This window comes from Paramisgurnus dabryanus, chromosome 11 (genome assembly GCF_030506205.2).
Source record: "Paramisgurnus dabryanus chromosome 11, PD_genome_1.1, whole genome shotgun sequence".
Lineage (NCBI taxonomy): Eukaryota > Metazoa > Chordata > Actinopteri > Cypriniformes > Cobitidae > Paramisgurnus > Paramisgurnus dabryanus.
In genome coordinates, this window is record NC_133347.1 from 15,393,544 (window position 1) to 15,413,892 (window position 20,349).

Genomic DNA, 20,349 nt, shown 5'->3' on the forward strand with positions numbered 1-20,349 from the left:
TTGCATCTTGTCTGGGCATGCTGTTGAAATGCCAGCTAATATATTTCTATTTGTCACGTATTGTTGCAGGCCTATTGAGTGACCGGCTCATGTTTCTGAAAGCGTGCATTGTGCATTTTCTTCTTTATGTTGGAGGCCTCAATGATTCACCGTCCTTCAAAGTTTTATATGTTTCATTCAACATGCATTATCTGAAACAGGACTATATTGGAATGTTGGGAAGCTCAAATTGTTGGTTCAATGGAAAGCTTCGCTTTTTCCACATATTGGTAGAGTAGCACGTGATGTCATCCTGCACCTGGTCTGCAGGTCAGTGGGCTTTTAAGACATGATGGAAAAGGATTGTCTTTCTTTCACTGGAGTGTATAAACACGGATTAGCAGGTTCTTCAAAGCAGGAGTTATGAAAACAAAGAACTGTCGTTACTATGTGGCTCCCATCAATCCGTGCAGTGCTTTCATGTGTTTCTGCACATTTTGTGTGAGAAAAGAAAACATTTTTGAAGTAGTACCATTGCACTTTATTAAAGCAACAGTCGCACTTTTGTGCACTCTTCGTCAATGGATTCAGTACAGTAGCCGGGGTAGTGCAAAATGTAGTGAAAAGAAAGTAATACACGAGCCGTGGAAAAGTTAAAAGCTGGAGGGGTGTAAGAATGTAAAGTACATTTGTCTTAGGAGATAAATCTGTCAGCACCTTAGCTACAGCCCACGGGATGCCCAGGATGGATGAGCACATCAGCACCCTGCCTCATCTAAGATGGATGCAGTGCCATGAGATTTTGGGATGATAAAAGTCCCACCGAGGTGCCTATTTCTTTTATCACCGCACGCGCCAACTCCATCTTGATTACAAATGCAATCGCACGAGCACGATGTTCTTAAAAATGGGGTAAAGGGCAATTTCCACACAAAACGCTCACACACTGTGTGTCACTGATGATATCATAGAATACCACGCTCTGGTAATGATGTGTAGACATATGTAGCCACAAAGAGGTTCAAAAACAGACTGCGGACAAGTGGAGGGTGCAGGGGACGCCCAAAGCCTGGGGTTCCTGCTGCTATTGGTGATCTTTTAGATAAAAATCATTTATCTGCTTGGTGGAGCTGTCAGACGCTCGGGAGGTTCTGCTAATTACGTTTACCATTCATCTCTCTGTTTCACACTCTCTCTCTCTCTCTCAGTCTGTCTCTCACTCTTTCCATCTTCCATTCTTTTATTCTGTCCTTTCTCTCACTAATCGTCCTTTAAATGCTGTTTTGTTCTGTCTGCTACATTTGCATTTTTACCTGAAGATCCCTGTTTATCACCCATTGTAAATAATACAAACAGCAGATTATAACTTACAATATGCCTGATTCTCAAAGCTCCTATGATCAACAACATGGAAATAATGTTAAAGAGACACTCCACTTTATTTGAAATTATGCTCATTTTCCAGCCCTAGAGTTAAACATTTGATTTTTACCATTTTGGAATCCATTCAGCTGATCTCCGGGTGTGCATTGTCCACTTTTAGCATAGCTTCGCATAATTCATTGAATCTGATTAGACCATTAGCATTGCGCTCAAAAATATCCAGAGAGATGCATTATTTTTCCTATTTAAAACTTGACTTTTCTGTAGTTAAAGTTGAGTTCTAAGACCGACAGAAAATTTAAAGTTGCGATTTCCTTAGCAGATATGGCTAGGAACTACACTCTCATTCCGGCGTAATAATCAAGGACTTTGCTGCCGTAACATGGCTGCAGGTGCAATGATATTACACAGCAGCCGAAAATAGTCTCCTTTTTATCTTTCAATAGCAGGGTACTAATTTCGGGCAGTGTGTAATATCATAACGCCTCCTGCAGCCATGTTACGGCAGCAACGTCTTTGATTATTACACCAGAATGAGAGTATAGTCCCTAGCCATATCGGCTTAGAAAATCGCAACTTTAAATTTTCCGTCAGTCTTAGTACACAATGTATAACTACAGAAGAGTCAAGTTTTAAATAGGAAAAATATTGAAATTCTTTGGTTATTTTTAGCACGATGCTAATGGTCTAATCGGATTCAATGGATTATGCTAAGCTATGGTAAAAGTGGTAACGCCAGACCCGGAGATCAGCTGAATAGATTCCAAAACTTTAAGAATCAGATGTTTAACTCTAGAGGAGCTGGAAAATGAGCATATTTTCCAAAAAAGTGAAGTGTCCCTTTAATGATTAATTCATGAAATTACGTAATGCAAAATGTTTTAAGATTCACTGCACATACAACAAATATATGAGAACATTATAAATGTGGGGCAGACCCTAAAAAAAAACAGTAAAATATTTTTCCTGCTTATATTAATTTAAATTACATAAAGTAAATACCACTTTAGCAATTTAATCATACAATACCAATACAGTGGGCTATGTTTTAAATACTGATCCCACAGTATCCTGACTTCACAGTGGGTGAGACAGTGGCTCGTGCTCACAGGAGATGCATGTATTTATTTAGTAAGTCCATGGTATCTACACAGTCTACAACAATAGTACAACTCGATTCCCCTCGGCATGCTCAGCTGCTTTGCGTTTTCAAACAGGGCAGGCCTTTGCTAGTGGAGCATTTATAGCACTACATTAAGCACAAAATCAAAGGTTTAAGTTTACCATTGCAACATCAGCACCCCTCTGTTGAGGCCTGCCTAAAAATGCCTGCCTTGCGGCTGTTTGCAGAACTGCGCTGTCTTCATACGACGCTAAGCTTCAACGCTCTGACCTCTCTTGCACTTTGTCAAGATCTAAGCTACTGGTTAACATGCGTCCAAACGTAATAAGTGCAAAGCATTCTGAATTCCATGGCTTTAGTTTACATATATTTAATAGGAAAAATGCAAGTGTTTATTTTTATACAAACAAGCTGATCTTGATAAGACCGCCATGAGCATGATGGTGAACATATAGTATCTTGTGAAGAGACAGTTTCATCTATTTTGATGTAATTCTTACATGTCCTTTACCAGTGAAGGTCAGATCTAACATAATGCCTCTGCCATCCTGTAAGGATTGTTGAATTCATCATGAATAAATGGAATGCATCGGTTCACGTGATCAAGCACAGGCGTCTGAATGAAGATAAGAGCATTTGACAGTGACATAACTCTGCACAGTGAGTGCTTATCTCATTGCAAACCCCCATAACAACTAGGAGTTTGTGTTGTCTACAAGTGCTTTAAAAACACAAGTCAAAACAAACTATGGAAAGTATTATACAAACACAATATTTATCAACCAGCGCGATAAAGAAATAAAATCATTCACTTTATTAGCATGGAGTTGTATGTGAGGATAACAATACAACATTAAGGCCACTTTTACAATCCACATAGTAGCCTACCAAATTTTATAACACAGAACAAGCCGAAATGTAAGACAATTATGTCCTTTGCTATGCTGCCCCCTTGTGGATAACAATAGAGAAGTGACGTGTCCAATGAGTTTTTATTTCCAATTTTACGAGAAGCGAGTCACAGGGACCCCAATGTAAAAATTTAACACCTTTCTTTAAGAACCAATAAAATTATTACCATTTTTATAAGACAAATTATTGTTTTATATATTTTAGGTATATACACTAAACGTGTGAATCAACACAAATCTGGAGAATGCCATAAACAGACAAAATGCTGCATACAGAATGAACAGCAACACAACTTTATTTAATGTTGAAAACAAAAACAAACGCAGATTAAAAAAATTTAGTCATCTATAAAATTTTGCACACAAAATATAGCTTTTCTTTTTTGATTTTGTAGGTCAAGTTTACATCAGTAACTCGATTACAAATTATAACCCCTTTTAAAAGGGACAAGGATTATGTACAAACCACTGGCCGAGGGAAAAAGTTGAATTCAGTATACATTACAATATATGAATAAAGCTCATCTATTAAACCAAACTTTATTTTTAAATAAAGCAAAGCTCTAAAAGCAATGTACTAAATATTCTGCTTTAAAATCATTATTTCCTTACCAAAAAAATCCTATGATAACTATAATACAATAATTTGTTGTAATTGACATGGCCAGTTTTAAAAGTGAAATATTATTGCAAATGAGTACAAGCACAAAAAAAAAACAATACAGAAAATGGAAAGTCAAAGAAACATGTATAAACATAATCATCATTTTCACAACATTACACAACAAATCCTAATGAATATTGAGTGTATGCCCCATGCAGTCAAACAAAAAAACATGGCCTTAAAGCTACGTAGCATCTTCAAATTTGCTTTTTAAATCAAAATACAATGATAATTCTTAACAGTTCATAAATGGTCATGTGCGTGTATTGACAGTCTACATATCTCCGCTTAGACAACTTTAATTAAATTCCTATACATGACAAAAGAATCGATCATCATGTGACAGTGAGCATTAATCCACAATGGACATTCATGACGTAATAAGACACTATCAAATTAATGATTAAAACCAAAAGTAATCATCAACAAACTTGAATGAAATAAACTTGTAAAGAGAAATACATCTATAAGTGGAGCATAACAGAGTAAATATCCCTGAGATGTCTAGATTAGGTTCAAAATGAAGTGCATTCAAGAACGTTTTTTTTTCTCCTCATTACTTTAAAAAGGCATTAACACTGCATTCTACAGTTCTCAACTATCATGAAATAACAAGTGATGGTGGAGTTTAATACAAGTAGTTTCAGGAATATGTTAACATAATTAGTACTGGAGCAATTGGAATAATGACTATAACATACTAGGCCATTTTTGTTACTGGTTATGGTACCGCGACAGTCTTCTGGTGTGAGAACCCTCAACTCTTTACTCATGACACAAAGATGGTACAGTACTAATTTTTATAAATTACTTAAATTCCATAAAACAATGCAAAGATGTAAATGCACAATGAAAAGGGTCAGATCTCGAAGAAACTGAAAAGATGCTTTTTGGAGTGGAGGTGTGTACAAATTAAACCTGTGTATTCATTTTATATAGTAAACTTGGGTACCGACTAAATCCTGATCAATAAGCAAAGCCAACCAGTTATTTTAAGTGATATAGTTTAAATTTACCTAGAAAAAAAAAATCAATAAAATAAAAAACGTAGTATTTTTTTCAGATGCATATAAAGAAACAGAGAACTCCTAACTCTCTTCCTCACCATCCCCTTCATCTACATCAATATCTCCCTCCTCCTCTTCTTGCTCTCTGACCTCACAGCCACCAGAATCATGTGACTCATCTATTTCCTCTTCCTCTCTCTCCTCACAGGAGGATTCCTCCTCATCTCTGTCATTCTCTTCTGAACCTGAAAAAGAAAGATAAACTTGAATATAAAAAGATCACGATTATCAGGCTCTATCACAAAAAAAATACTTCATTAGCAAAATTCTTCATCTTAAAGATTCACTGTCTTACCTCCAACTTGATCATCAACATCACGTTCTTCTTCTTCTTTCTCTTGGTTCGGGTTTTGATCATTCTGCTCCTGCTCTTCATCCGAGTCGGAGATGATCACGCACTCATCAACATTATTGCGGCTCTGAGGTTTGGGAGCACTGTTGAGCAATAAGTAACATTTTAGAAAAACCTACAAAAGAAGAGATTTTAATACCATATGGAAATTCTGTACAAAGACATGAATTTCAGATGACTGTATTACCTGCCATTCTGTCGTGGCTCCCAGAGCGGAGTCAGATAATACCTCAAAGGGTTTTTGTAGAGGTCATCTTTCAGTATCTACATCCATAAAAAGAAATGCAGTCAAAAAAGCAGCAAACTCGGCTTTGGAACCATCCGTTATACTCTACTGTAAGGATTTTTTCATAATGATATGCATAGTTATATGCACTTTTTGGATCTGACCTCGCTGCATACACCTGTTCTTATTCTGCATGCATTAGGTGTTTTGTACCTGTGCTATGTCATCCCTCCCTGGGTTGCTGTGGTCATTGAACCAATGGAAGAAACTCTGGTAGACTCCCTGCGATTTCCTATGTGGTTCTCCACTTCCCACTAGACTCTGGCCTCTGTGCCACAAAATCGGGTTTGAGAAGGACACCGGAGATCCTAAGGAAAAAGCATGTTTGATTGCAGCTCATGGTATACTGATGCATAAGACAATACATACGTGCTTGTGAAATCCAGGCTAATGTCTAATTTTAATCTTTGACATGGTCTTACTCAGTAAATATAAAAGATATCAAGGGTAGTAGTCTTAATATTATGGAGACAGATTTTATGCGATGGCGGCTTGTGAGTGCTCATCTGAGGGGCCCAAATTCAAAATATGTGTTTGGAGTGTCGTGTGTTGCTTGTGTTTTCAAAATATGGGTTTGTTGCGTCATGTGAACCATGTGCATTGTGTTTTGCTAAAATAAGTGCCTGCTGCACACGTGTCAAAACGGTTGATGATAAAAGTCACTCACGTTCACAAAACCCTAAGACGCGTCTGCAGCAGGCACTTATTTTGACAAGACACGTGATGCACATAGGATAACTTGACGCGCACAACACATATTTTGAAATTACAACAACATACATACATGTTGTGACGAACTACGCATCGACCGCCCTCGAAAAAAGAAGTCACGGTCACGGCCACCACTGGTTTTATGTAGAAAATAGTAAGTTACAAAAAATTATTGTAGCCGGGTTATCACTGGCAGTCTCACATATGATAATGATTGACCCACCTCCCCTTCCTAGATGCAGTTCTTTCACTATTACTTTGTTCTGAAAGAATGGATTCCGTCTGAAATGGAAGCAAATCCGGTACCCAAGTTTGTTGTTCTTGAAACACTCGACCTGTTTAATGACAACCATAAAATAAATTAGTTGATGATATTAAAAACAAAGCAAAAAATTTGATTCAATGCAAAAAAGTTTTACCTCTAAATTAGTCATGTAGCTAAGAGCATCTTCATCTGTCTCATCAATGTGCGCTGACAGATGTGGATGATTCAAAAGCTTGTTGGCTCTTAGTTAAGTAAACCACGTAAAAGTATAATTCAAGACAAACATCTGGACTGCCCAAACTTTTGATAAATGGAAAAAAACAAGTCACACATTCTTTACAATGATCAACATACACTGTTCACTACATAAAGTCTCCTAGAGTTTACGCTGACATTTCTGATAGTAGTTAAGGATACAGCAGTGACCCAGAAACCAGGGATAGCCTGTGTGATGGCGCTTCGTTGGTCCAGGTGAGGGCGTCGCTGGCGGCTCATTTTCATCTCCAGGCGCTGATGCAGGCGCGCGTTTTTCTTTTCAAGTGCATCCAGGCGCATCTGCACCTGTGCGAGCAACGAAACAGATTGCCGCACCTCCGGAGCCATCTTCACTGAAACTATAGCACACTCTCCGTCCTCGTTATCCTCATTATCTGAGACGATCGATGAACTGGCTGTGGATGAAGATCCAGTAAGGGAATTTTCATCCTCCTCCTCATCATCCATAAACGCCGTCTGCTCTGGATCTTCTGCGTCCTCGCAGAGCAGCAGTGATGAAGAACTGTCCGCAGCGGCTGCCTCCGTCATCCGTGACCCTCTCTCAGCTCCCTTGGAACTCCCAGGACGATTTGACTTATCTTTGGATTTCTCACGGCCCCCTTGTTTGGATGAACAAGGCATTTCTTTGCCATCTTCATCTCCACGGGTCAGACTGGCAAGCGCTTCGGCCGCGGCGATAGCTGCGGAGTCGGACGGCTGTTGGTACCCAGCATCTCCAGCATCCGCGCCAGGTGGTCCCGCGCGTTTTCCTGTGTCTGTCTTATCGATAAGATCGGTGCTCGATGAAGCGCCTTTAGGAAGCTCTGGCTCGCCATTGCCAACTTTGCCGAGTTTAGCATCTTCAAGAGATTTGTTACTCGGTTCCTCTTCTTCAGTTACTTTCGCGTGCTTGGGCAGCGCGGGCTCGCACGCTCCACTGGGACTTGCGCTTCTTTTCCTCTGGTTAATTTCGGACGGCCTGCTGCTGTCCGAGTCTGTGCTCATGTTACCGTTTTGGGTGCAGCTATTTTAGACAAATCATTCAAATCGAGTAATAATAGTACGAACTGTAAGGATCTCTCTCGCGCGCGCTCTCTCTCCAGTCCGAATCACGTTACAGACCTGCCATATTCCCCGTCTGCGCAAATTTCAGCAGGCCTAGATAGCTGCCTACCGTGGAATTAGTTATTTGCGCAATGACTCCATATCAGACGCTGCCGATCGTATTTTGACACGGCGTTCGTAAAACCGATGTGTTTTGTTTAACAAACACAAAGGTCTTTTTTAAAATAACATCCAGTTGTGTTACATTTGTTTACAGTTTGCCCTTCCGTTCGCCATTTATCTGAAGCTTTACATACGAGCGAGAAAAACAATGTGCTGATTGGCTGAAATGCAGCGCGCAAAAATATCTGGACCAATCGCAGACCTGCTACTGCAGTTTGTGAAAAAGCATTTCAGGGGATCAACGTCGCGTTGCATTTACGCAGTGTGGAACATTTCCGCATGGCGCTGCTTTTCTGTATTTGAAGAAGAAGCCCAAAGCTGATTTTCTGTAGTTTATAAATTAAATCACTAGAAAGTAAGTCTAACAGTTTAGATCTTTATTAGCATATATTTCAGAACAATTCATAAAGATAAAGATGTAAAGTTTTATGGTTCGTGATATTAAATTAAATTGTACAGCAGTAACATGTAAAACAAATGTTTAAATTTGATTATCAACGTATATAGTGCTATCCATCTACAAAACTTACAACAGTTTTCACTTGGATAATTTCTCCCATAAGCTGTATTCATTTTAAAAGATAATATTGTTAGTGGTTGAATATTGTTTGCAGTCTCCTAACCACAGTTCCTCACATCTGGTAAGGTTCACTTCTTGGAGTCAAAGGAAAAAAGGTGCCATTCAAAGGATAAGGTGCCATCCAGGCTATATCATGTTCCCTGGAGAAAATGTGATGTATAACTGAGATTAATAGCCATGCATATGTCTTTATTTTGCTACATGAATCACCCTTTCTTAACATAAAGCCACTTTTTACATAAACCACCAGGGCCTGTATTCATAAAGAATCTTAATGCAAAAAATAGCTCCTAGTGAAGCAATTCTAAGAAAATTCTTAGAAATCTGGGCGTTTACTCTTATAATTAAAGAAAAAATCCTAGTAAAGAAAAAAGTAATTCAGAAAGCATCTTAACCCTTAAAAGAGGTCTTAAGGTCAAAATTGTTAGGAGCACGGACGAGGACTTTTATGAGGCTTAAGAGTTGTTTTAGCAACCGGGAAAGTGGACAAAACATGAAGAGGGAGACAAAAAATGTTGCACACAATGCATGATAGTAAGTTAATAACATGCAACACATTAGATTGTACAGGAATCATGTTTGTGACCAATCTTATTAGAGACATAATATAGTATAGCGCCAGAAATAAAAGTAATCACTACATTAACTACAGTTTCGGTAACTAGAATAAAATGCATGCAGCAAATATGATTTAGGTCTGTTACAGATGTCTATAAGCAAAGTAATAACACAAACTTACAGAAAATTGTGTTGTTGTATAATATATAAAAATTGAGAAAAATATACAATATATAATTAATATATAATTAATATATTTATTTTATATATATATATATAAATATATAAAATTTATTTTATATATATATATAAAATTAAGTATAAACTTACATATATATATATATATATATATATATATATATATATATATATATATATATATATATATATATATGATGGCTAATATAGATCATATATTTAAAAAGCACTCATCTTCCTTCTTGGACAACCAACCAATCACAGTTTTCAAAAGATTGTGTCACACGTAGCAACGGGGTCAACCCCACCTCCTCACTAAGATAAAAGTTTTTGTCTTTTCCTAACTCAGAGTTGCTCTCAGATCAGTAGCTATAGAAACTTTAAGCATACGGGCCCAGCTCTTTCGATTCCTTGATAGTCCTGTTGATCAAGATTTGCTAGCTTATTTCCTCTAGTCAATATTGCAATTGATTAGAATGCATAGACGAAGTACCTGTGTAACTTTTGTCCTTTCCTTCTAAGAAATTCCTCTTCATCCACGGTCCAAACAGAGCCTTTCCTTCCTTCCACACGTACGAAGCACTTATGTAGACTCAGGTTATGCCGAACAGCATTCTGCAGACAAGTAATAAAACAATGCTTCGATAACAATGAAAAATGCTTATTTACATCAAATTATATTTAGATATGATTTGCATTTACTATTCAGTGACTTAAAAACACAAATTTCATTGCAAAGTCATCAATCTGCCAGTGACATATATGTGAAAGTCATCTGATGTTAAAAACAGTACTGTGGCTTTCAGGATTGGTTTGTTTGTGAGCTTTGAGTCATGGATATGAAAATGTAGGCCTGCATATATTAAGTGTACAGTGCAAACACTGTGTCATACCTTCCACGTGGCTGTGTTGTGACGAAAGTAGAAGAACATGCGGGTGAACCAATGATAGATTTCATTTAGAGTCAGCTGTTTCTCTGGAGCTTCCAGGATCGCCTGGGATACAATAGATATGATTATTACATGACTGATAAGAAATCATAATGAAATGTAATTTAGCAACACTTACCCATCTTATCATGGAGGCATAGGTGAACGGTGGCCTGATGTTTGTGTATTTATAATACTCAAAACTGGGGATAATTCCTGTAAGCAGTTAAGAAGTAAAGAAGTAAAGCACTATTTTAAAAGTAGCTATCCCAATGTAGAGAGAGAACCCAGTTTCCTCTGCTGGAATTTGTGTGTTTTTACATGTAGGTGGGTGCTGAATGACCTGGTATAACTTGCGAGGTAGAGATCTGCCAGTACCCTTGTGTTAATGCATCAGCTGCATCACTGTCACATTGGCCATCTGCGTTCGGACATACTGCAGGTTGCAGGAGTCCTGACAGATGGCCCAGATTCTCTTCACTGTTACCAACCTGAGTTCAGAGAGCGAGAGATAATTACATTTAACACAGAGGTTAGAAGGTGAATAGTCAAGCACTTTTAAAGTCACATAACTAGTCAAGGGCGTCAAACCATGCTCCTGAAGGATCACTTTCCTGCAAAGTTTAACTCAAACACTAATTAAACACACCTAAACCAGCTCATCGAGGTTTTCTGGATCATTAAAAAAAATTACAAGCAGGCATGTTGGAGCAAGACTGACAGACATCTCTGTGAATCAGCGGCTAAATATAGAATATACCAATAAAAGTCAAGGAATTAATAGAGAACCACTTACACAAGTAAAATTTAAAAGCTGAAGTTGTGAAAAACTGATTTCAGTCAGAGTCAAGAAAAACACAACAAACCATCTTGTTTATTTTGTACAAATATACTTTTCATTTATGTGGTATGGTGTTTTTAGTACAATTTGAGCTTACCTCTGTTGTAGATTTGGCATGAAACAGGTGCAGTTGCATTGCCCGAAGTTTCTGTCTTTCTGCAGTTAACTATAAGTAACATTAACACACCAAATATCACAAGCTCATAAGAAATAATCTGTTTATTTTGATTTATTTATTTATTAATATCTTGTTCTTGATAGTTGTGCTTTATATTTTTCTCAGTGTTTGTATATTGTTACCCTGTGTGTTGCAATACACATCTAAATCTAACTCTAAAAAATGCTGGGTTATTTTCAACCTGGTGTTGGGTCAAAAAGGGATGATCCCAGCCCATAGACCACTTTCGTGTTTGCAGACAGAGATAACGTTTTTTGTGGGCAGAGCCAAACTGGTTGCAGAGAGTGATAGCTCTGCAGTAGTGGTGTGAAGTGTTTTAGCATTAAACCGTGATTGTTATGGATCCAGTGTTCTGTCGAAGTCTGATTCCCCTATGTTTCCCTTTAGTGCAATGTTTCTTATAGCGTTTTAATCACTTTAGGTTTATTTTTTAGATAAATAAAAAGTTTAAATGGCTTGGCTACTGATATGCATGTATGTAATGTATATGTATTGTTCTTTTTTGCTAAATCAATTATTTTTACAGTCTGAATCGCTAAAGTACATATAAAGCAATACTATCATGCATTCTATATAATAATGTTTATTAAATATTTCATAATTTTCCTGTTTTCTGTTATTTCTTCCTTATATTTATAGCCTATGTGTTTTTTCTAAAACTATTATAAAAGTATTATGTTTACACACAAATTAAAAAGGCCTGTTTATATATTAATAACACTTTACATCGTGTGTGTGTGTGTGCTATATTTATATATTTATTAAGTAAACATAATAATTTTACAACAAACAGGAAGAAGACATAAGCTAAGATATAAGGAAATAAAAAGAAATAATAGAAAACGAAAAAAATTATGAAATATAAAAAATAGTGATATTATTGCTTTTCAGTATAAAAAACATTTATTCTAAATAAATTATAAATGTAACGTGATAAAAACGCTATAAGAAACACACAGAGGGAACAGACTTCGACAAAACACCAGACATCTTATCTTATTATTTTCTATTCTTATTATTAATAAATTTCCAGATGATTTCATCACTCCAGTGTGTCCGGTTGAGGGCTTATTGCAAACATAAACACCTACGTTTATCTTCAAATGGTGTCTTCGACGATAGTATTCTATAAAAAATGAAGACCATCTTTTTTGGCATTCCTATTCTGACACTTAACAGCACAACAATACATTTTCTAGTGAGTTATCTTGCTCATTTCACTCGTGTCTTATTCATTTCCACTGTTTTTCTGCAACCACATTGCGCACGCAGCTTGCAGTGACGTAACTCTGATGTCTACTCCAAAATGGTCTATTGGGTTGAAATTTACTAGTTGATTCAACCCAAAATGCTGGGTTGTTTTAACCCATTGTTGGGTCAAATATAAATATTTTCTGAGTTAATTTAACCCAAAGCCGGGTTTGTCCATTTCTGACCCAACGCTGGGTTGAAAAGTTTTTTTTTAGAGTATAAACGTGTAAATCTACAGCAGGGTCATCAAACTGATTTTAGGTCAAAACCATCTTTAGCACACCTATCTGTAATGTTCCTAAAGACTTTTATCAGGTGTCTTTGAATAGGGTTGGAAGTAAACTTTATGGGACAGTTGCCTTCCAACATTGACGTTTGATATATGGAGTTTGATATATTACACTGGTTTGGTTACTGTTAACCAGAGCACTGGTTGTGTTTTTGAGAACTAGGGTTACGAACCTGATCCTCCATGTTTTGCACTTTGTCTTTTTGCATCCTTATCTGAGCTATGCTTCTGTCTCCGGGAGCATGCTCATTAGACAAATGTCTAGAATGTGGAATAGAAAAAACACGTTAATTGTTTACATTTACAATTTAATTCCAATGCCACTTACAGTGCATTCAAGTTATGCATTTCTTTTGTGTGTTCATAGGATTGAACCCCATGATCTTTGCTTTGTGAACAAAGCAAATACCTCTTGAGCCGCCAGTTGTTAAATGATGGGATTTTTTTAAGTATCTAGTTAATATGTGGTCTCACCTCAGGAAATGTGCATATTCTTTGAACACCTCCTTGTTCCTTGAGCATCCTGGCCATCTACATTGTCCTTTAACACACAGCAAACCCTCTTGAACAGAATATGAATGCCTAGAGAATAAAGTGAGAACTTTACTTAGCACAATAGAAACTATTTTACATATTGTTTGTTTGTTTGTTTATATGCATTAGGCTCTGACCTTCCGCTATGCTCCATGGTGCTTGGCTGAGGACTTGACCTGGAGGCTTTGTCTCTGCTTTCTGATTGGCCAGTATAAAATGGTTCAATGTCTGACAGGTCACTTTCAGGCTCTGTCTTACACACAGCATTCACAACCCAGTCGTACATATCTACAGCTAAGGAGCATTATAAAAGGTATATGAAGCATGAAATTGTGCTTTTGTAGCAGTTTTGCGAATTCGAATTTAATTTAAAAAGCGTTTTAACTTTGAAAGTACCTTGTGGAAAAGGCTGGTTGCCTATGCGTAGTACTGATGGTCTTGGCTGTTGGGAATGAAGCTGCGGCTTGCTTGTGTTTTCACTAGTACTCTGAAACAGGAAACAGAAACTGAGATAATGCTTCCTGCTTTAGAAAAAAATACTGTAGTTTTGTCATGTAACCCAATGCTGTACACTGTAAAAAGTGAAAGTTTAAGTTTAAGGATTAACTTTAATTGTTACTTCAATTGGTAACACCTAAAAATAGATTTTTTTTACTTAAAGGTGCCAGAGAATGCATTGAAATAATATGTTAAATTGTTCTTTGATAGTTACATAGAAGGTAAGTAACTTTATTAAGTGCAAAAATTATTCAGAAACAATTAACATTTCCAAATACAAACCTAGGATTTGTCTTTTGATTGAAATGGTCATTAATAATAATGTTGAGCTCTGCTCTGATTGGCTCTACTCTCCCCTGATTGGCTCTGCTCTGCTCTGAGGCTCATGCCAGTAGCTCACATTAGTAAACATGTTGGGGCATACATCTCAACTGTAACATCACAGTCGGTGTTATGTTGTGATTGGCCTGTTTTCCATCAGTCTTTCGCATGCACAAGGTTTACATATAAGGAAACAAACGTGTTGGATGCTATTATTCATCTATGCCTAGGTAAATACAGTTTTTTATTCTATGTCACCTTTAAATTTTCTCACTTTACGTGAAAACTTTAACAATTAAAATACTTTGTTTAAGTAGATCAAACTTTCACATTTAAAGTGTATGTTCTTTGTTTTTTTTCTTATTGAACTCAACGCTTTTGTGATTGTTCTGTACCTGTGGTTGTGCTGTGGAATTCTGAATATGAAATGAGCCGTACCGTCTAATATCATTCTCCAAGGCAACAGATACCTTTAAATTCACAATGTTGTAATGTAAGCTTAACCAAAATCCAGAATAAGCATTTATTGACAGGCTATTTAAATGTACCAAAAAGGCTTTTTTTTACCTTGGTAGCCATGGGCTTAGGTGAGCTTAGAGATGAACTGCTTCCTCTGGATTTTATCTGTGTATAGGAAAAGGTGGGACAGTTTTCCTCTTGTTGTTGTTGTAGATGTAGATTATGTCTGCCCCTGTTATCTTCGCCTCTGTGTGTTTTAGCTCCATTTTGAAGCATACCTGGAATTGAGATATATAAGAGATATAGTATACAAAGGCTGAAACAGGATTATTAATTATCGCTCTTAGCATCTGTGTGGTTGCTGTGGTAACATACTGTAACAAATATGTTAATTTATTTATTTTTATACCACAGTGCACCTACAAAGTATTTCCAGATCTGTCGACCACATTACAGTTTCAAATCACTATGCCAAGTTTACCTGAAATAAGGCATTTATTTAATTTCACAAATAAAGCATAAATATGGTAGCGAAAGAAATAAATAGAAAAAAAATAAAATCATAAAAAAAAGAAGTAAATAAACACTGATTCCCTGCTTGTTCAGTTTCGTTTTTGCTTCATTCCTAAATATATAAAACTAGGACAGATTAATACATGAATACTCATTGTTGTTAGTAAATTATTATAGGTATACATAATACTTTTTATTTCAATGATGTTTCAAATAAACACTATCAAGATAGAAGTCAGTTCAGACAGTGATTTTATCTTGCTAAAATGTAACCATCAAAAAATAAATTACAATATGTATCCTCTTCATCTTACAAATACTTAACTTTGAAAATTATCAATAAGCATGTCAGCAGATTAATTTGTAAAGAAGTTTGCTCTGTTATGAAAAACTTATCAAATACAGTTTTAAGTTAATTTATTGCAATATTTATAGTGAATTATACTGAATCCTTAAGGGCTGTGGCACTCAAACCCTTTTTGAAGTTTGGCTCAATAATTTACCTGACTTTAGTACACTGTAAAAAATACTTTGCTGCCTTAACAATTTTTGTTAAATCAACTCAGATTTACAAGTCATGTCAACAGAGATGAGTTGTCACAACTTATAAAATATAGTTGAGAAAAGTCAACTTAATTTTATAAGTTAAAACAACTCACCTGTAGTTATAACAACTCATCTCTAGTCAAGATAAATAATAGCAAGTTGAAATGACTTGTAAACCCGAGTTGATTCAACAAAAAATTTTAAGGCAGCAAAGTATTTTTTACAGTGTACTTTGTGTGTTAATAAGCAGTAACCATATAATGAGTTCAAATAATGAGTTCAAATATAGTTCAAATAATGAGTTTGAAATAAAAAATAAAATAAACATTTAAGTTTGATAAAAATAAGTTATGATTTTTTAGGAATTTACTTAATCTGCTAAACTACCACCTTACTTGCCACTCGAATTACAAATTAGGATCCATTAAAACCGTTGTCCTAAATTTGTTTAGGCAGACATACACACACACACACACACACACACACACACACACACACACACACACACACACAAAAACATTAATCTGTGTAAAGCATAACATATAATTTGGAAACAAAAATACAACTTTAATTACTAAAGCATATTATTTGTGAAAGAAAAAAGTTAGTTTTCATCTTTGGAGCACCACTGCATCTGCGGTTTTCTGAACATGTTTAAGAAGTCGTGTTCAGTGTAAAGCTATGCAAAAAGTTTTTGTTGCTTATTTCTCTGACAAGTCAAGTGACATTTAAGCATTAACCACATCCAGCATATGTCAAAAATGTCACTTTTCACACCTGGGGGGTTTTTCAAGTGTGCAACTTGCCATGATAAGAACAAGATAAGAAAGCAAAAGGAAATTAGTGGAGAGCCTTGTTTTGTGGGTACTGAATAGCATCACAGATGTTTTCACGTAACATCTTACAAAGAATTTTTGGTTTTATGTTTTCAGCGTGTTTCTATGTGCAGTCTCTGCCGGTAATGGAGTAGTGTATGAACAACATTACATTACACTAGACTACAACAACATCATTTTATTTTCTCTTCTCGTAAAAATGAGCAGGGATCTATTTTATTAGTTATGTACATTAAATTAAACACTGATTATATGTGCAAGGATTTATATATTTTTCAATAATATTCTCTTTATGGTTGACTTGAAACTTTGACCTAAAGATGATATTGATGACACTTGATTATTCACGGCATTGAAACTCATTATTCATCTCTCACTCTGAATAAAAGCGTCCTTTCAGTTCCATTCACTCAACTGAAATCCTTCGGTATGAGTATTGTCTGGACAAGCAGAAAGTTTCGTTTTGCAATTACTCCACGAATTGGTTTTAGTTTTCGTGTTATGATTTTTAGGCCCAAAAGGGAAGACGAAAGAAGGCTCAGTGCTTTGATATTAATCAAATTGAATGCATAAATATACTTTCAATTCACATTTTAAACATGCCATTTTAAACAGATTTGTGAAAAACCCACCTATAGCCAATTTTTGTGATTTGAATTTTTGTGTTCTACATAAAATCTTCATAGATAATGTAAAGAACATTGTGTTCATGTGTGAGAATAAAACCTTAATATCTTAAATATTGACTGAGCAATGCCATGCGGAAGATTGAAATCATAGTGAAATTAATGGGTGAAATCAAACTTTGATGCTTGAACAGAAACAAACAAACAGAATGAATATTTTTGGCCTAATTGCTCTCCCACTAGTTAACTGTTTATAGCATACTGAAGATTTCTTTTTGACTCACTTTTTCCAGCCTTTTGGTTATGTTGACTGCCCACACTTAAAAAATTGCTTTAATACTAAACCTGATATGAACACTAAACCTGATATGAATCAAGACCGGAATATTTGGAGTACTGTACTGTAAATTTTGACACGAATGACAGCGCTAAGTAGCTGGACATGTTGACACCATTTTTTTATATTGCTGCCGTCATAGTTTAACCTATTGTTGAATCTCGGAATTGTTTAAGGGTTAATGTCAACTGTTGCATCTATAGGTGGCAATACGTTAAGTGTAACACTTTACAATAAGGTTGTGTAAACAATTAGTTAATGCATTCGCTTACATGAACTAACAATGAAAATACTTCTACAGCATTCATTAATCTTTGTTCATGTAAATTTTTACATTTACTAATACATTTATAAAATCAAGCGTTGTAACTGTTAACATTATTTAATGCAACATGAACTAACATGAATAACTGTACTGACATTAACTAACATTACGAAGAATGAATACATGCTTAAAAACTATATTGTTCATTGTTTGTTCGTGTTAGTGAATGCATTTACCAATGTTTACTAATACAACCATATGTTAAAGTGTTAGCAGGTTAAGATGTGTAATTTGAAACAACGTTAAACTTCCATATTATATTTGCAAGTATGGTTAGTGTCTGAAAGACTTTCAAGCTTAAGTAAAGATACTTAAACAGCATTTGGGTTTTGTTAAACATACCTCTGTTATGTATATTACACATTTGAATATAACGTAAAAGGTAAAATTAGGTTATCCTGTCACTCATTACTGTTTTCTTGCTATCATATGATGCATTTTACAGTCAAAAAGATTTGGTTTCGTGATTAAAAACTTCAAAGAAGAGTCGACTTTGTGAAAGACAGCAGTCAAAAACACAATAATTCAACCAAATTATTTTTTTAAATATATTACTACTCTTATTTAAAAGGTTTACCAGGTACAAACTATATTGTCAGAGTTTTGAAACTTACCCTTTACACCTTTTATCTGAGTGATCCTCTTAAGATATGAAACATTGACTAAATAGCCAGTGGTTGACAACTAACACAAGATGGAATTGCTATTATAAGTGCGCTGCATATTATAGTTGCTCTGCATACAAGAAAAAGCCTTACAATACCTCCCACACCTTCCTTTTGTGTCTGTAAATGCTTTTCCTTAGTCTTTTGGGCTCTTTGTGCTGTAGATTTTCCTTTCGTTGTGGTACCTCTCGACAGGAAAGAAAAAAACAAATGCTGAGTTTGATTTTGCCTGTAAAGATGCACAGAGCTCTTTTGCATCTGCAGTTTAGGAAAGCACATAGTGGGGTTTCTTTAGAGCTTGTTGCTTGCAGTGTGGATGCGTTTTATGTACATTAAACAACATGATGTGGGTTTCTCAGTGGCTTTTAATGTATATAATATATGTGTTTTCATGTGTCAAAATTATCTAAACCACACTGTAAAAAAAGTCTGTAGAAATTACAGTATTACTGGGTATTATTGGCAACTAGCTGCCAGTAACTTCCTGTAGATTTTACATTGATGTTATTTACTGGCAACAGTTTGTTTAAAGTTAAATGAACATTAAACATTTTCAGTCTTTATCTTTTACAGTAAGTTACTGGCAACCAGCTGCATAATTACAGCAAATTTTTTACAGTGAAAAGAAGCTTAAATTTGTAAAAGGTAAATAAAATCCTACTTGTCCTTCAGTCGAGTGATATTCCACTAAAATGTATGCAAATTTACATGACCATAAGTCAGTTTACCAATTAAAAGCACATCATCATAATTTCCTGTTTCATCATATCACTGACATAAAGCAATGACATTAATTCCTTTTTTAGCTTTTTAAGACGTAAGCTTTAGAATCTGGCATTTTAAGTTGAAAAACCTTTTATTCTATACCCCACAATAATACAACAGGCAAGTTTAGAGGTAGAGTATAAAGATCTCACCTGCAAGTGTCTGAGAGATGTGACTGTTAGAACAATTATAAGGGTGAGTGCACAGAGAAATACTTGGGTCACCCCTTTTATAATTTTTGTGTGACAGTGGAAATCAGGGAGGAAGATTTTCCCCAGTGTGTGTGTGTGTGTGCGCGCACAGATATGTATACATTATGAATGCAACTAGACAGACTTCTTCAGAAATTATGTGGCACTTCTGTTTTCTATTTTCAGAAATTCTTCATTATAGCTTTTTTTGCAGTTTTCCTCAGAATATACAGAGGTTTCCACAATCATTGCTTTTCTTCTACACATTTTCTACACTCTGTGTTCCTTTTTCGGGTTAAAATTTTATCGATTTTTTTACAATCTTTTTAATCTTTTATTATTAGGTGATTGGCCTTGTTTACTGACTGATAATTATAAGGTCAAAGAATCCATCTTTTAAACCAACGGTCCTTATTGTATGTCCTAAATGGATGATTCTGATGTGGAAAAGCCAAAGCCCAAACAAATTTTCTTAATAAATGTTGCAATATCATAGGAAACAATATAGCTTCTGCAAATAGTTTTTCAATAGATTTGTTGTTTTCTTTCTCATTTATTTACTTAATATGAATAACTCCAACAGTTCTATATAAACATTGTTTTGTGGATATTTCTTCTCGTGGATTAAATGCAAAATCTATTGTTTTATAGCAACTCCGACCTATTTATTTAAACAAAATGGCTAT

General features: G+C 35.5%; 2 protein-coding genes across 5 annotated transcripts; both read right to left on the reverse strand.

Moving 5' to 3' along the window:
• Positions 1–3,669: 3,669 nt before the first annotated feature.
• Positions 3,670–8,358, reverse strand: tspy (testis specific protein Y-linked). Its single transcript, XM_065247064.2, has 7 exons — positions 7,159–8,358; positions 6,896–6,973; positions 6,700–6,811; positions 5,919–6,073; positions 5,667–5,743; positions 5,423–5,562; positions 3,670–5,312 (listed from the first exon to the last, which is right to left on the reverse strand). Exons 1-7 carry the CDS (start codon positions 7,999–8,001, stop codon positions 5,149–5,151), a joined length of 1,569 nt encoding a protein of 522 aa, XP_065103136.1. The 5' UTR covers positions 8,002–8,358; the 3' UTR covers positions 3,670–5,148.
• A 219-nt stretch (positions 8,359–8,577) lies between these two features.
• Positions 8,578–19,916, reverse strand: foxp3a (forkhead box P3a). 4 transcript variants are annotated; one of them, XM_065247065.2, is made up of 14 exons: positions 19,625–19,916; positions 18,806–18,892; positions 14,968–15,137; positions 14,796–14,870; positions 13,978–14,068; positions 13,719–13,875; positions 13,522–13,629; positions 13,221–13,308; positions 11,427–11,495; positions 10,832–10,979; positions 10,628–10,704; positions 10,453–10,554; positions 10,053–10,174; positions 8,622–8,943 (listed from the first exon to the last, which is right to left on the reverse strand). In XM_065247065.2, exons 3-14 carry the CDS (start codon positions 15,133–15,135, stop codon positions 8,856–8,858), a joined length of 1,293 nt encoding a protein of 430 aa, XP_065103137.1. In that variant the 5' UTR covers positions 15,136–15,137; positions 18,806–18,892; positions 19,625–19,916; the 3' UTR covers positions 8,622–8,855. The 4 variants fall into 4 exon arrangements, with proteins under 4 accessions (XP_065103139.2, XP_065103138.1, XP_065103137.1 ...); XM_065247067.2 differs by lacking the exon at positions 19,625–19,916 and having other exon boundaries at positions 8,578–8,943; positions 13,719–13,779; positions 18,806–19,577; XM_065247066.2 differs by lacking the exons at positions 18,806–18,892; positions 19,625–19,916 and adding an exon at positions 18,657–18,765 and having other exon boundaries at positions 8,621–8,943.
• Between the last annotated feature and the right edge of the window lie 433 nt (positions 19,917–20,349).